We start from the raw sequence: 14,559 nt of genomic DNA on the forward strand, positions 1-14,559 counted from the left end.
TGCACCGTGCAGCAGGAGACAACTGCTTTGGCCCCAGCCCTACTGGCCTGTATCCTGCTTCAACGACCCTGCGATCTATCTTGCAACAGCAACCTCTAAAACCTCTGGGAGGACTTGTTGGCTTCGAAAAAGTCTCCAACTCTCCTGTGGACAGTGAATCTGTCCAAGAAGAAACCAGCTCCAAGGTCCCCGGATCCATGAGGATCCATGTCTCCTGCCCACTCTGCACCGGACACTGATGGCCCAAGTGGCTCACCTTTGCAGTGAAATCTCCCCGGTGATCCTGACCTCGTGGCCAGCAATTTGGAAAAAGCCGGCAGCAGGGAGATGGGCCTGTAATTTGCTGGTATTTTTGGGTCAGCCGAAGGCTTCTTAAAATCGTAAAATGGCTGGATCTGAGGGCTTGGGTTGCAATCACTTCATTTAAGGAGTTGAGAAAGGAGCCTACTGGACCCGGAGGCCTATAAATCAGGGCTCCTGCAAGAGATTGCTGTGCAGATAGGGAGCAGTGAAATCCAAGGCATTCTGCACCAATCTGCTCACCCAGGGAAATAGGATTGTATACATATTCTTCTTCATAAATAATAGCTACACCCCCTCCTTTGCCGACCAGGCGGTCCAACCAGAGGACCTTATAGCTGGGGGGAATGGCTGCTGCGAATGTGGGGTTTAAAAATTGTGTAAGCTAAGTCTCCGTAAGAAACATTGAATCAGGAAGATAGTCTTGCATAGATCAAAGATTTGGGATTCATGTTTCTGTAGGGAATGTGTGTTACGTAACAGAGCCTTAAAATAACCTCCGGAGCAGGCCTTGGCACAACTCCCACTAATATGAGCTGATTTTGTGGTTGATATCTTATCACCATGGTGCAGGCTTGGAGCTTTCCCCTTACTCACCGGAAGCCCTGAAGAGCTGTCCTGTAAGTCGCTGCTAACTACTTAGAATATCATTACCGATCCAGAAAGAAATGTGTCGAATTTTGGAACTGAAAATTCATAACTCGAAAAGTACTTATCCGATTCTGATGATCTTGGTATCTAAATTTATATAACAGTATTTGTTGATTTTATAAATTGGTTTTGGATTTTTTTATTGAGTGTGTATCTCATTTACTGACTTTGTGTATGCAATAAATGCTTAGCACTACCCTCTGATATTCCTAACTGCTCACCTACACTACCACAAAGCGGCATTTAGGGTGTCATTTGTGCCTCTGTAACTCCTTTGGGGTTTCCCTGGACACGTTACACAGTGCACCTCTTTTGGGTCCACAATATAAAGATCCAGGTTCCTACACTAGGGATTCATAGGGGTGCTTAAGGTCCTGCCAATTGGGGAACAATTGCACAGTGATCTTGTTTTATGGAAAGAGCAATGGTTAGCAGGAACCCAGTGCACATCAGTCAGAATTACATCAAATATTAGGCAAAACGTGGGAATATCTATGGTCTCAGCTTCCTTAGTGACGAAACCACAGCAAAGGCTTCCTTATCAATGGCACTCCAACGCTGCTCTCTGGGGATTAACCTCCTTCTAATGAAAGCAACAGGCTGGTCATGGCCCTCGTCATTGGTCTGGGATAGGACTGCTCCTATCCTATGTTCAGAGGCATCAGTCTGCACTATCAACTGCTTAGAATAATCCGGAGCTTTAAGAAAGGGTGCTAGAGACCTTGATTCTTTCAGGGTGTCAAAAGCCTTTTGACAGCTCACTGTCCAGTTTACCTTCTTTTGTTGCTTTTTAGAGGTCAACTCTGTGAGGGGTACCAGAATGGTACCATACCCCTTCACAAACCTCCTGTAGTACCCAGTCAAGCCAAGGAGTTCCCTGACTTGACTCTGGGTTGTTGGAGCACCCAGTCCACAATTGTTTGGATCTTCGGTTGTAAGGGTTAAATTTGGCCTCCATCTACAAGATGGCCCAAGTATACAACAGAGCCCTGCCCTATCTGGCACTTGCTTGCCTTGATAGTGAGACCTACACTCTGGAAGTCTCAAGGATCTTGCCAAGGTGAATCCGGTGACCCTGCCAAGTGAAGCAATAGACAACAATATCATCAGGATATGCTGCACTGAAAGATTCTAACCCAGAAAGGACAATATTCACCAACCTTTGGAAGGTGGTAGGGGCATTCTTTAATCCAAATGGCATTACAGTGAACTGGTAATGTCCATCTGGGGTTGAGAAGGCTAATTTCCCTTTTGCTCCTGAAGTTGGACCAATCTGCCAGTACCCTGATGTCAAATCAAAGGTACTGCGAAATGTTGCTGCCCCCTACCTGTCAATTAATTCATCAGCTCTTGGGAAAGGGTGTGCATCTGTCTTCGTGACAGTATTGGGACCTCTTTAGTCCACACAAAACCTCCTCTCTGGTTTACCACCCTTGGAATGAGGCTTGGGACTAAGACCACTGGACTAGCCCAGGCGTTTTCAGAAGGCTCAGTCACCCCTAACTTTAGCATCTTGCTGACTTCAGCTCTGATGCTTTCCTTAATTTGGTCAGACTGTCTGTATATTTTGTTTTTGACATGTGGGCTGTCTCCTGTGTCCACATGATTGGTACACCAGGTTGTCTGACCAGGGGTTAGGGAAAAGAGCCAAGCATACTGGCTCAGAACTTGTCTGAAGTCAGCTTGCTGTTGGGCAGAGAGGGTGTCTGGGAGGACAACTCCTTCAACAGACCCATCTTTAGGACTGTGTTAAAGGAGGCCAGGGAGTGGTTCACTCTCTTCTTCCTGAGCCCTATCAGTGAACATCAGCATAGCCACATGAGCCCTGTCAAAGAAAGGTTTCATGTGGGTTACATGGATGACCCTGTGAGGGTTCCTACAGGTTCCTAGGTCAAGCATGTAGGTGACCTCACATTTCCTCTCAAATAGGGTGGGGACCACTCCATTTGTCTTGGAGGATACTTGATGGGACAGAATCCAACACTCATACCCATGCCCTAGTTGGAACTCCATCAGTGCAGCCTTTTAGTCATACCAGAGCTTCTGGAGTACTTGGCTTGCCACAAGGTTTTACTTGTTTGGCCCACATATTCAGCCATCCTTGAATGTAGGCCAAGCATACAATCCACAATGTCTTGCTTATGCTCTTTAAGAAAATTCTCCCAGCCTTCGTTCACTAGAGAGAGCGGCCCTCTCACAGGCTGACCAAACAGAAGTTCAAAGGGACTAAAGCCCATGCCCTTCTCTGACACTTCTCTGTAGGCGAAAAACAGGCATGGCAAAAGGGCATCCCATCTCCTTCTGAGTTTTGCATGGAGTCCCATGATCATACCTTTCATGGTCTTGTTGACTCTCTCAACCAGACCTATGGTTTGTGGGTGATATAGGGTGGCAAACTTGTGTGTTTCCCCACACTTGACCTACATGGCTTTTAGGTAGCCAGACATGAAGTTTGTACCTCTGTCTGTGCTCTGGTTTTAACCCACACCCACTCAAGTATTCCCCACATGACTTCATGGATTTGTGGCTCTTCCTCAGCTCATGCTAAGGTCTCCAGATCATTCAGCAGATATTAAACAGGAATTGCAGAGGACACAACCACCTACTTTTAGACAGTAAGCCCTCCCCACTCTAAAGACAGCATAGCCTTAGGATGAACCTTAGTTTATCTATCAGCATTGGTGACTGGATAAGTTTGTACAGCCAAATACTGCTCTGGGAATGCCAGTTTTTCAGTCACCATGGTGACACTTGCACCTGAATCCACTGGTGCTTCCACCCTGACCCCATTCATATGTGGCTGTTGTCTGTATTTCTCCAGGTTACTAATACAGACAGCTGAGGCAGCTACATCCACCCTACTCTCTTAGATTAGAGTAGCTTCAGTGTGCTCTCTAACCTGCTTAGGGCACCCCAAGGATCCCATCTGGAGACTCCCCACCCCAGTGGTAACTTGGGGTACACTAGAGTAAGCTTTTGTGGGATGGGATGTGTCCCCAGTCTGGCATCCATTGGCTTTACAATTAAAACACCACACCTTTTTAGGGTCACAGTTCTTACCCTGGTACACACCTTTGGTTTGGAAATGTCTCTGCCCTACCCTCCTGGACAGGTTTTGGGGGCCTTTGGAAGACTCTTTACGTTTTTCCTTATACTGTCCCACATCTTTCCCTTGGGGGGATTAGCAATCTCTTTCTTTTGGTTACCCCCTCCATGAGACTTTTTGGACACCATAGTCGACCCAGAGGTCAGCATTCTTCCCCAACTCCTGGGGAGAAATCAAACATAGGTCCACCAAGTATTGATGCCATTTTTCAGAAGTACAGTTAACAGATGCTGGTTCATAAGTAGATTATAAAGCCCATCATAGCCTTGTACCCTACACCCTTTTAACCACCACCCAGTGTTTTGACTGAAAAGTCTACAAAATCAACTTTGGACTTACTCGAGTTTTTGTGCGTCTCCCTGAACTTAATTCTGTACTCCACAGTGGTGAGTCCAAGCCCTCAATCATGGTATCCTTTATGTTTATGAGGTCGTAGGGCTCAGCATCTTTTGCATTAAGTGTCCGATTATCCCTGTACTTGACTGATAAAAACTTTTTGTTGAGTTTTCTCATTTTACAAGCCCTCTCAAATACTGTAAACCGTTATGTGATATCATCACCTCAATATATTTGGGGACGGTCTCTTTGGGTAATTTGAGATCACACGTTTCCTTCCTATCTCTGTTTACCTTGTTGTTTCCACCATTCATAAGTTCTTGACCCATATTAGCCCTATCTTTCTCTATGGTCGGGATTTTGGCCTCCAGGGCTTTTCTTCTGGCTAGTCTCTCCAGTTCATGGTCTGGATCCTGCATTTCTTCTAGGGGCCTGGAGTGGGGCTGGCCTAACAGTAGGTAAATATTTAGGTAAGAGGTTTCTATAGTTATCCTCTTCCTCTGTGCTGTAGAAAGGGAAGCTATCCCCTGATTACCATTACTAGTCTGATCTTCACTGATAGGGTCTTCTTCGATAGTGTCAACGTTTTCTTCTCTTGCCTGAGCCTTATCAAACTCAGCAAGCAACTCCAGAAGTTGTGCTTTGGTTTGTTTGGGTCCAGTTGGAGTCCTTTAAGCCATGCAGGGGTCCTTAAGTTGCTTCAAGCTAAATGCAGGTAAGGGGTTAGGTTGAGGTCCTCAACTCTATTCTCTGAGGTTTTACTGAAGTTATGACTTTTTTTGAAGATTAAAAAAAAATCTTAACTATTTTAAGGCTTAACTACTAGTATACTTTTTAACCTTCTAATAACATAGACTGGCGGACTTCACATAAGGACCTAACAGTCCAGATTCGAAAATTTAGAAAAATCAAAAAATAATTTCTTACTAAATTCAATTGTGGGTTTATTCGTGGAATCTCCAATTGACCAAGTGGTATCAGCAAATGATAAAGTCTAATATCCCACCACTGCCACCAAAATAGGAAGCTGGCTATTTATGTGGTGTACTAAAAAGCGGTACGGTATGTAGAAAGTCCAGACAACCCTTATTGGCTGGCAGGGTTTAAATTAATAATCCCAAATGCTCTCTGTTGTGATAGTGTGGACGAGCAGTTTAGGCTTATCAGAGGGCAGTGTTAATCCAGTGTAGGTGAGCAGTTTAGGCTTATCAAAGGGTAGTGTTATTAAATTTGTTGAACACACACACAGAGTCAATAAATCAGGCCTACTCAAGAAGCAGCTCAAGACCAATTTAGATAAGTAACACATTTCATGTATTTTTTAACACCAAGAACTTCAATCTTAGTTTGGTACTTTTTGACACAATGATTTTACAAGCGATAGAAAATGTACTGTATTTGCAGAGTAACAAAGTAATGTAATCATATGGAGAAAACATATACTGCGTACAGTCACTTGCCAATGACTTACAGGACTGATCTTCTGGACTTAAGGTAGATGGGGGTCAAGGTCCTACTCAGCACCAACAGGTCACCTTGGTTGGCTCTGGGACATTCGGGAGCAGAGGTGCTTTTTGGTTTCAGGAGCTCCATCGAAATCAATGGGGAACAGTACATGTAAAAAGAAGCTACAAGTTGGGACTGGGAGACCAGTCTGGTCCAACCAATATTGGGGGCTGAGTTCTTTAGGGTCTATGGAGCTGGGATGCACCGTCTTTCGAACTGGACTCGAGCTGTGGGGCTTGTGCACAGTGGTCTTTGGTCTGGCGAGTCGCAGCGGTTCAAGGCACTCTGTTTCAAAGGGTTTGCAGATAGAAGCTACAGACGGGCACTGGGGGGATCAGTCAGTTGGAACTCACAGGTGAGCTTGGTCTTGGGGAGGTCTCTGGATGCTAGAGACACATTCGGTCTGGCTGAACTCCGACTGTGGGCTCCGGTGCAGTGGTCTTTTGTCTGGTGGGTTGTGGCTGTCCGAGGCCTTTGCTTTGGATGATGACCACAGGACAACTAGGCCACACTCATCGCTGGCTTCTCCAGTGCTGATGCCCCTCGCGGCTGGTCGTTCACTGTAGAGTCTGTGTCCTGATTGGACCACCAACATGTCTTGGCTGGTGCAAGAGGTCCTGTACCCCGGGTATTGGTGCTGGAGGGCTCCTGGAGGATCTAGTGTTTTATTACTTGCTGAGGAAACTGGGTTGACCTCTGGGAGCACGGAACACTTCCTATTGGGTGGCTGCTGCATCAGTGAGTCTGGGGGCTCAGCAGTTCGGTAAACCGGAGCTTGCCATTGGTGCCTGCAGGATGTAGGAGAGTAGCTCCTCTACTTCAAGAGAGATGCTGACTTGATTTATGAAGTGCTGGCAGCTCTCTGAGGGTTTTGGAGGCTGCACAGCTGCAGGAAGAGTCGTTGTCTCACAGTTATCTGGACAGCAGGCAAGCAGGCAGGGTTTGGCGCCAAGTTTGGTTCTGGTCCACAGTTCTTGCCTCTACTGATCTTCTTGGTCTGGTAATGCACCACACCTCCCTGCATATTAAGTCCTCACTTGTCCTGGTGCCAAATGGGTCTCAGGGCTGGGCCCTTAACCCCGGTCGACTTCCCACCTGCGCCCAAGCCGCCCCCGGACACACCCATGGGCCCTTCACATGCAACTCCTGCAAGTTCGACGGCACCAAGACCAACTCCTCATCCACTAACACCAAACAGAGACCTGACACCAACCACCTAAAATGCATCCTACTCAACACCCGCTCGGTCCACAGACACGCCATCGACCTCTGGAATCTACTAGACACCATCTCTCCGGACGTCGCCTTCCTAACTGAAACATGGATGAACGCCTCCTCAGCCCCAGACATCACCATTGCCATCCCGGAAGGCTACAAGATCATCCGAAAAGACCGCACCAAGCAAACAGGAGGAGGCATCGCTATCGTCCATAAGAACTCCATCCGCATCTCAACCAGCTCAGACGTCAACCTCGCTAGCGCCGAACACCTTCACTTCCAGATCCACACCGACCCCAAGACCACACTCAGAGGCACCCTCCTCTACAGGCCACCAGGACCCCGTGCACAATTCAGTGAAGACATCACTGACTTTATCACCCCACACACCCTCCCCTCCGAGGACTACATTCTATTGGGAGACCTCAATTTTCACCTGGAAAAAAACGACTGCAACACCACCACCCTTCTGGACAATCTCGCCAACCTCGGACTCAAACAACTTGTCAATACCCCCACTCACTACGCAGGTCACACACTCGACCCTATCTTCACCTCCAGCAAACATATCTCCTTCAGTCACACCACACCTCTCCATTGGACGGACCACAGCTGCGTTCACTTTATCTACAAAAAGACCACAACCCACAACCATCCTCAACCTACTCTGCAAAGAAACTGGAACAGAATCACCATCGACCAGATCTCCTCATCGCTTCTTCAAAACCCCCCTGCCCACTCTTTGAACCCCAACCAAGCAGCCATTAACCTCACTCAATGGCTAACCAACAGCGCCAACAATCTAGCACCCCTGAAAAAAGTCATATAAAACTAGGCAACAAAAACGCCCCCTGGTTCAACGATGATCTTAAAAAATCCAAGAAACTCTGTCGCTCCCTTAAGAAAGCATGGAAAAAAGACCCAAACACCAGCACCAAGGACGCCTTCAAAAACGCCACCCGCATACACCACCAACTGATCCGGACTGCCAAGAAAGCCGCTTTCAAAGACCGACTTGACAACAACGCCCACAACAGCAAGGAATTATTCAACATCGTCAAAGAGTTTACCAACCCCGCTGCCAACTCCAACGACATCACTCCCTCTCAAGCCCTTTGCGACTCCCTAGCTTCGTTCTTCCACGACAAAATCGCAGACATCCACAACAGCTTCGACAACCAACCCGGAGACCAACCCACCCAACCTTCTGCCGTACCTTCACCCCCCTTGAACATCCTCAACGACTGGAACCCAATCTCCACTGAGGACACCATCCGCCTGATGAACTCCATCCACTCAGGATCCCCCACAGACCCATGCCCTCACCACATCTTCAACAAAGCAGATTCCATCATAGCACCACACCTCCGAAACGTCATCAACTGCTCCCTCAACTCCGCCACCTTCCCGGAAAGCTGGAAACACGCCGAACTCAGCGCCCTTCTGAAAAAACCCACAGCTGACCCCACCGAACTCAAAAACTACCGCCCCATCTCGCTCCTCCCATTCCCGGCCAAAGTCATTGAGAAAGCTGTCAACAACCAGCTCGCTGCCTTCCTCGAAACCAACAAATCCCTCGACTCCTCACAGTCCGGCTTCCGAGCCAAACACAGCACTGAGACCGCACTCATCGCAGCAACAGACGACATTCAAACTCTACTGGACAATGGAGACACAGTCGCCCTCATCCTCCTCGACCTCTCCGCAGCCTTTGACACTGTCTGTCATAGCACCCTGTTACAACGCCTCAGAAACATCGGAATCCAAGGAAAAGCACTGGAATGGATCACCTCGTTCCTCGCCGGAAGAACCCAGAGAGTCCGCCTCCCACCATTTAAGTCAGAGGCCACTGAAGTCATTTGCGGCGTGCCACAAGGTTCTTCACTCAGCCCCACCCTCTTCAACGTATACATGAGCCCCCTCGCAACCATCGCACGCCAACACAACCTCAACATCATCTCCTACGCTGACGACACTCAACTGATCCTCTCACTCACCAAAGACCCTAACACCGCCAAAAACAACCTACATGAAGGAATGAAAGAAGTAGCCGAGTGGATGAAGCACAGCAGTCTGAAACTGAATTCCGACAAAACAGAAGTCCTTATCTTAGGTACCTCCCCCTCTGCCTGGGACGACTCCTGGTGGCCAGAGTCCCTTGGAAAAGCACCCACCCCGACAGACCAAGCACGGAACCTGGGCGTCATCCTGGACTCCTCACTCTCGATGACCAGACAAGTCATCGCCGTTTCATCATCGTGCTTCAACATTCTTCGCATGCTCAAGAAAACTTTTCGCTGGATCCCCACCGAAACTAGAAAAACGGTCACCCACGCACTGGTTACAAGCCACCTGGACTACGGAAACACCCTATATGCCGGTACCACCGCAAAACTTCAGAAAAAACTCCAACGCATCCAGAACGCATCAGCCAGACTCATACTAGACATCCCGCGTAACGACCACATCTCTGGTCACCTGAAAAACCTCCACTGGCTCCCCGTCAACAAGAGGATAACATTCCGCCTCCTAACCCACGCACACAAAGCACTCTGCGAACTTGGACCCGAATGCCTCAACACACGACTTTCATTCTACACCCCCCCCCCCCCCCCCCCCCCGCCAGCTACGCTCCTCCAACCTAGCCCTTGCTGCGGTACCTCGCATCAACAAAACCACCATGGGAGGAAGATCCTTCTCCTACCTGGCGGCTAAGACCTGGAACTCACTTCCCATCCACCTTCGCCTCACTCAGAACCACCTAGCATTCAGAAAGCAACTTAAAACGTGGATATTCGACAAGTAATTCCCCACACTTCTCCAAGCGCCTTGAGACCCTCTGGGTATGTAGCGCGCTATATAAATTAATTGAATTGAATTGAATTGAATCATGTCTGGGGAAACCCGGGCTTGCACATCAAAGGCAGCAGGAACTTTGAAGTCCCTGGCCCTGATAGGCTAAATCACTAGCAATCCTGCTGGAGGAGGTGCGAACACATTCCTTTGGAGCAGGTATTGTTTCTGACCTCAGAGAGTGTGGGCTCTCACCTGCAAGGGTTCTGAAATCTGTCTCGACTACACCAGTCTGACTGACCACCATGCTGACTGACTAGACTACACCAGTCAGCACACTAGAGACTGGTAGGGTTTTAGGGAGCACCTAGAAGGTGCCTTCTGGGTGCATGTCTTAATAAATCCACAACTTGCACCAGTATGGATTTATTAAGACAAGGTGTTTGATACCAAACACTATAGGTTTCAGTGAAGCCATCATGTTGCTGCGAAACTCGTAATGACCAGTACCCAGTACATATACTTAAGATGGCTTCTCTGTTCACTTGTACTATCTCGTAATTGAACTAGAAAGCTCATGGGCATATCTGCTCATGCAGATATATCCACATATGTAATTAAATTCATCCTGTCTTAGTGCTGTAAAGCCTGCTGTAGGGGTTACTTACATATATTGCATGCAGTGTCTGTGAGCATGGCACATAGGGTGTATGCCACGTTGTGTTTACACTTTTGTCTGCACATTTCACGCAGCCTGCAATGGCAGTCTGCATGAGTGCGGTGGTGGCTCTCTTAGGGTGGCATAATAGATGCTGCAGCCCCTATGCTGCAGTCTTTAGTACCCTTGCCCTAGGTATCAGGGGTACCATTTACTAGAAACTTACAGGGATACTTAAGGTCTTGGCAGTTGGGGAACAATTGCGCAGTTATCTTGCTTTATGGAAAGAGCACTGTCACCGGGGACCAGGTTAGCAGGAACCCAATGCACTTCAGTTAAAATTGCATCAAATACCGAGCAAAAAGTGGGGGTGACCATGTCAAAAAGGGGCACTTTCCTACATTTAGTATTGCAAAGCCTTTGCTGCAGATTTGAAAATGTATACATTTTTGTTGCCCATGGTAGTAATTGAAGCAATGAGGCAAACGACTGTACAGACACCCTGGAGTTTAAGTTGTATCTTTAAGACAGTCCCAACTTGAAATAAATGGTAGCTGTAATAAAAAGAGACTTCTTTTCTAGCATATGTGATTTTATAACAATAGAAATGTGGTTTTTGATTGCAACACAACTTCTAAATGCATTACTGCTTCCACTAATTATGTTGTTAACAAATAACATGAAGAAATATCTTATGTGCGTACAAGGTAATATGAAGGAGAAAATCCATATGGCGAAGGGACTAAAAGCAAGTGGGAGTAACGTTTAGGGCCATAATTTTCTCAAGGAATGTGTCAATTTATTGTTATGCAGAGTTCACACTTGCCTGACCCATTCATATCAAATATCACTTGCAGGTGCCCGCTTTACTACCCTTTACTACTCTTTTTCACCATTATGATCTTGTTTGCATCGTAGTGTCCATGGTCAGTACATGAGGAATGTCTGTAATAGGATGTTTTTCTTTCCACTATTTAGACTTCAGTTGACGGAAGCTTCATTAGCTTTGTCTGAACAGAAGGTTCAGGACCTGGGAGAACTCTTAAGTCAAGCGAAGCTGGAAAATGTCAATGTAAAAGAACGGCATGCGAAGGAACTGAGACAGGAGAAGGAGGTGGGTAGTCAAATGAAGCATACGTTTGGTCTAGATGTCAGAATGAGGGTTTATCCACATTACTTAGTGAGATCAAAAAGAGTACTCCTAGGAGAGCTCATTTCTTGCTTAGGAAAATGGTTGGGGCTTATTCATAGTGCCTTAAAACCAAGCATTCCTCTTGTTGCCCAGAGTGAATAAATGACACCAACACTTTCTTGATATATTGCCGTGATTTACCATCTTGACTGAGATTGTTAATAAATACCCAGCATATCTTTGCCCTATATAACATGTTTTTACAACCTGATCGCATGTGGAACTACCAGCAACAAAGTCGCTCAGCATTTGAATGACTCACACACAAGGACATATACAAGGATTAACTGAAATACAATCCAATTTTTCCCTAGATCATTTCAGACTCACTTTACTCACCCATTGACTACTTCTTCTTTTAAACATAAAATTTTAAAGCAGATTATTACTTTGTTTAATTTTGACACTCAAGCTTGCTTTCTACAACTCTTTTTCCTTCGGCAAAAGGGTATCTGCCTATAGGGCAACCCTCTAAAGTTTGTTAACTTTATTTATCACAAACACAGACTGTAATTAAAAAAACACCCTATGCGCCAGAATTAGATATTTGGAATGTACCGCAGTTTGTCCAGATAGCACAGACCATGTCAGAGGGGGAATGGAAAGAAGGGGTTTGTTTAATGCTGTCGGATTTATACACTGAGGGTAGGTTTCTCACGCTAGGGGAAGGACAATTCCTGCAGTATGCAATACTCACTGCTACAACGTGACAACTTCGGCCAACATTCCCGGAGGCCCCAGAACTTACGCAAACACTAGTCACAATGATTAAAATTGCGGGGGCGCAAGTTTGTAACCCATCTTTACAGATCGCTAAGGGCAGATAGACAAGGTAAACCACTTAAGGTAGAGGAGAAATGGCAGATGGCAAGTGAGGAGCCTCTGACTCCTGTAGACTGGGCCCGCACACATGGAGAAGTTGGTAAAGTATCAGTATGTGCTCGGTTCAAACATATACAATACAACATTATACACATGACACTCCTATCTTCTAGCCATAAATCCAACACGAGACTTGCAGTGCCCCAGATGGCAATACCCAGAGGCAGAGGCAGACTTTGTGCGTATGGTCTTGTATTTAAGCATGGGCGGAAAATCCGTTCCGCTCGTGGATTTTGCGGCTTTTCGATAAATTCGCAATCCGCGAGATCACGAATTTCCCGCAAAATCCGCGAGCGGAACGGATTGGGTCAAAAGTTCAAGCTGACTTTTGTAACTCTTTTAGAATGGCGCCGGCAAGCTGCCGGAGCCATTCTAAAATAGTTACAAAAGTCAGCTTCAACAGGAAGCTCTAATAGATAAAGTAAAGCAGGTGCTCAAGTTGAAGGTCAAATTCAGTTGCACAATCATTAATTACCCCAAACTTGGGGTGATTAATGATTTTCTAACTTAATTTGACCTTCAACCCGAGCACCTGCTTTACTTGATCTATTAGAGCTTCCTGTTGAAGCTCTTTGTAGCTATTTCAGAATGGCGCTGGCAGCTTGCCGGTGCCATTCTAAGTGGGGCTGAGGGCAGAAGGGCACAGAAACAAGTGGGACAGAGGGCAGAAGGGCATACAAAATGAGAGGGTGGCAGTGATTAACCAGGCAAAAAAAAAACCCGCAAATACGCAAAGCGCCCCGCGAACACGCAAAGTGCCCCGCGAACACCCGCGAACACGCAAAAATAAAAAAATCCGCAAATTCGCACAAAATCGCGAATTTTGCGGATTGCGAATTCGCAGATCGCGAATTCGCAAAATTCGCCCATGCTTACTTGTATTGCCCCATGATAAAGTAATACTGGACAGATTGGATGGATCAACTTAACCGAGGAACGGTATGGAAGGTCCTATTAGGGATCACGAGCTGTCTCTTGGGACTGCTGACCAGAGACCCAAAGCAGACGTTTTTTGATATTGGGACTAATAGTGGCTAAAAGACGGCTACCAAAACACTGGCTAGCTCTAAGAGGCCCTACCAGGGACAAATGGGAGCTGACCTTAAAGAATGGCAACAGTAGAAGATGAACATAGAAAAACAAGGGGAGATGAGAAACTGCCAGAGGTGCTTTTAGCCTGGGGAACGATGATACAGGAATTTATCGGACCGGCCCAAAATATAGCAAGATCCTGATATGTGAGAGGGGCAGGAAACAGAGGATGACTGAACATACTAGTAACACTCAGAATAATAATGGATGAAGGGAATGTAATCCATATTGGACTAGAATAATACTACCCAGAACCGACATCCAATGTAACGCATGGAACAACTGAAAATTAGAAGCTAGTTAAGGGTGGGGGGGAGTTAAGAGTTTAAGTTCACTCTATTTGGTGTATACGAAATATTACACGAGAATGCTGAAGGAAAAGTAAATTACTGCTGGTGAGAAGCTTTTAAAATGTAATCGACAACTTCACTGTATATCCCTTTTATGTATGTGAACACTGGCTGTCAAATGAAAACCAATAAAGAAATGTTTATAAAAAAAAACTTTATATACCACAAATCCCAAAAATATCGGTGAAAACATATTCCTATCCTTTTCATGTGTTGTCCTCTTGATTTAGTTTTTCCAGGTTTTTCTGTATTTAATTGTGGCCTTACTTTCTCTAGGTTAGTGCTCTGATAAATCAAGAGAATAACCATCTTCCCTCTCCTAGCATAGTCTTAAATGAGGCATTTTCTTTGTCTTCTTTCTTTCTATCATTTTTCTCTTTGGAAACCTTCTACCTGTACGTTTGGAAGGAGATCAGGCCCCTCCCCACCCCCTCCCCCATCAAAAGTCTTCTCTTATTTGGCTGTATTCTGCACA

At 46.3% G+C, this 14,559-nt stretch overlaps 1 protein-coding gene across 2 annotated transcripts in view; it reads left to right on the top strand.

The window, feature by feature from the left end:
* The window catches only part of LRRC45 (leucine rich repeat containing 45), a 493,704-nt gene that overhangs the window by 165,016 nt on the left and 314,129 nt on the right, over positions 1 to 14,559 (top strand). For both annotated transcript variants that reach the window (XM_086931189.1, XM_086931190.1), the window contains exon 10: positions 11,547 to 11,682. In XM_086931189.1, coding sequence (XP_086787315.1) covers positions 11,547 to 11,682 — 136 coding nt within the window. The remainder of the gene's footprint in view (positions 1 to 11,546; positions 11,683 to 14,559) is intronic.

Source organism: Lissotriton vulgaris, chromosome 7 (genome assembly GCF_964263255.1).
Source record: "Lissotriton vulgaris chromosome 7, aLisVul1.2, whole genome shotgun sequence".
NCBI lineage: Eukaryota > Metazoa > Chordata > Amphibia > Caudata > Salamandridae > Lissotriton > Lissotriton vulgaris.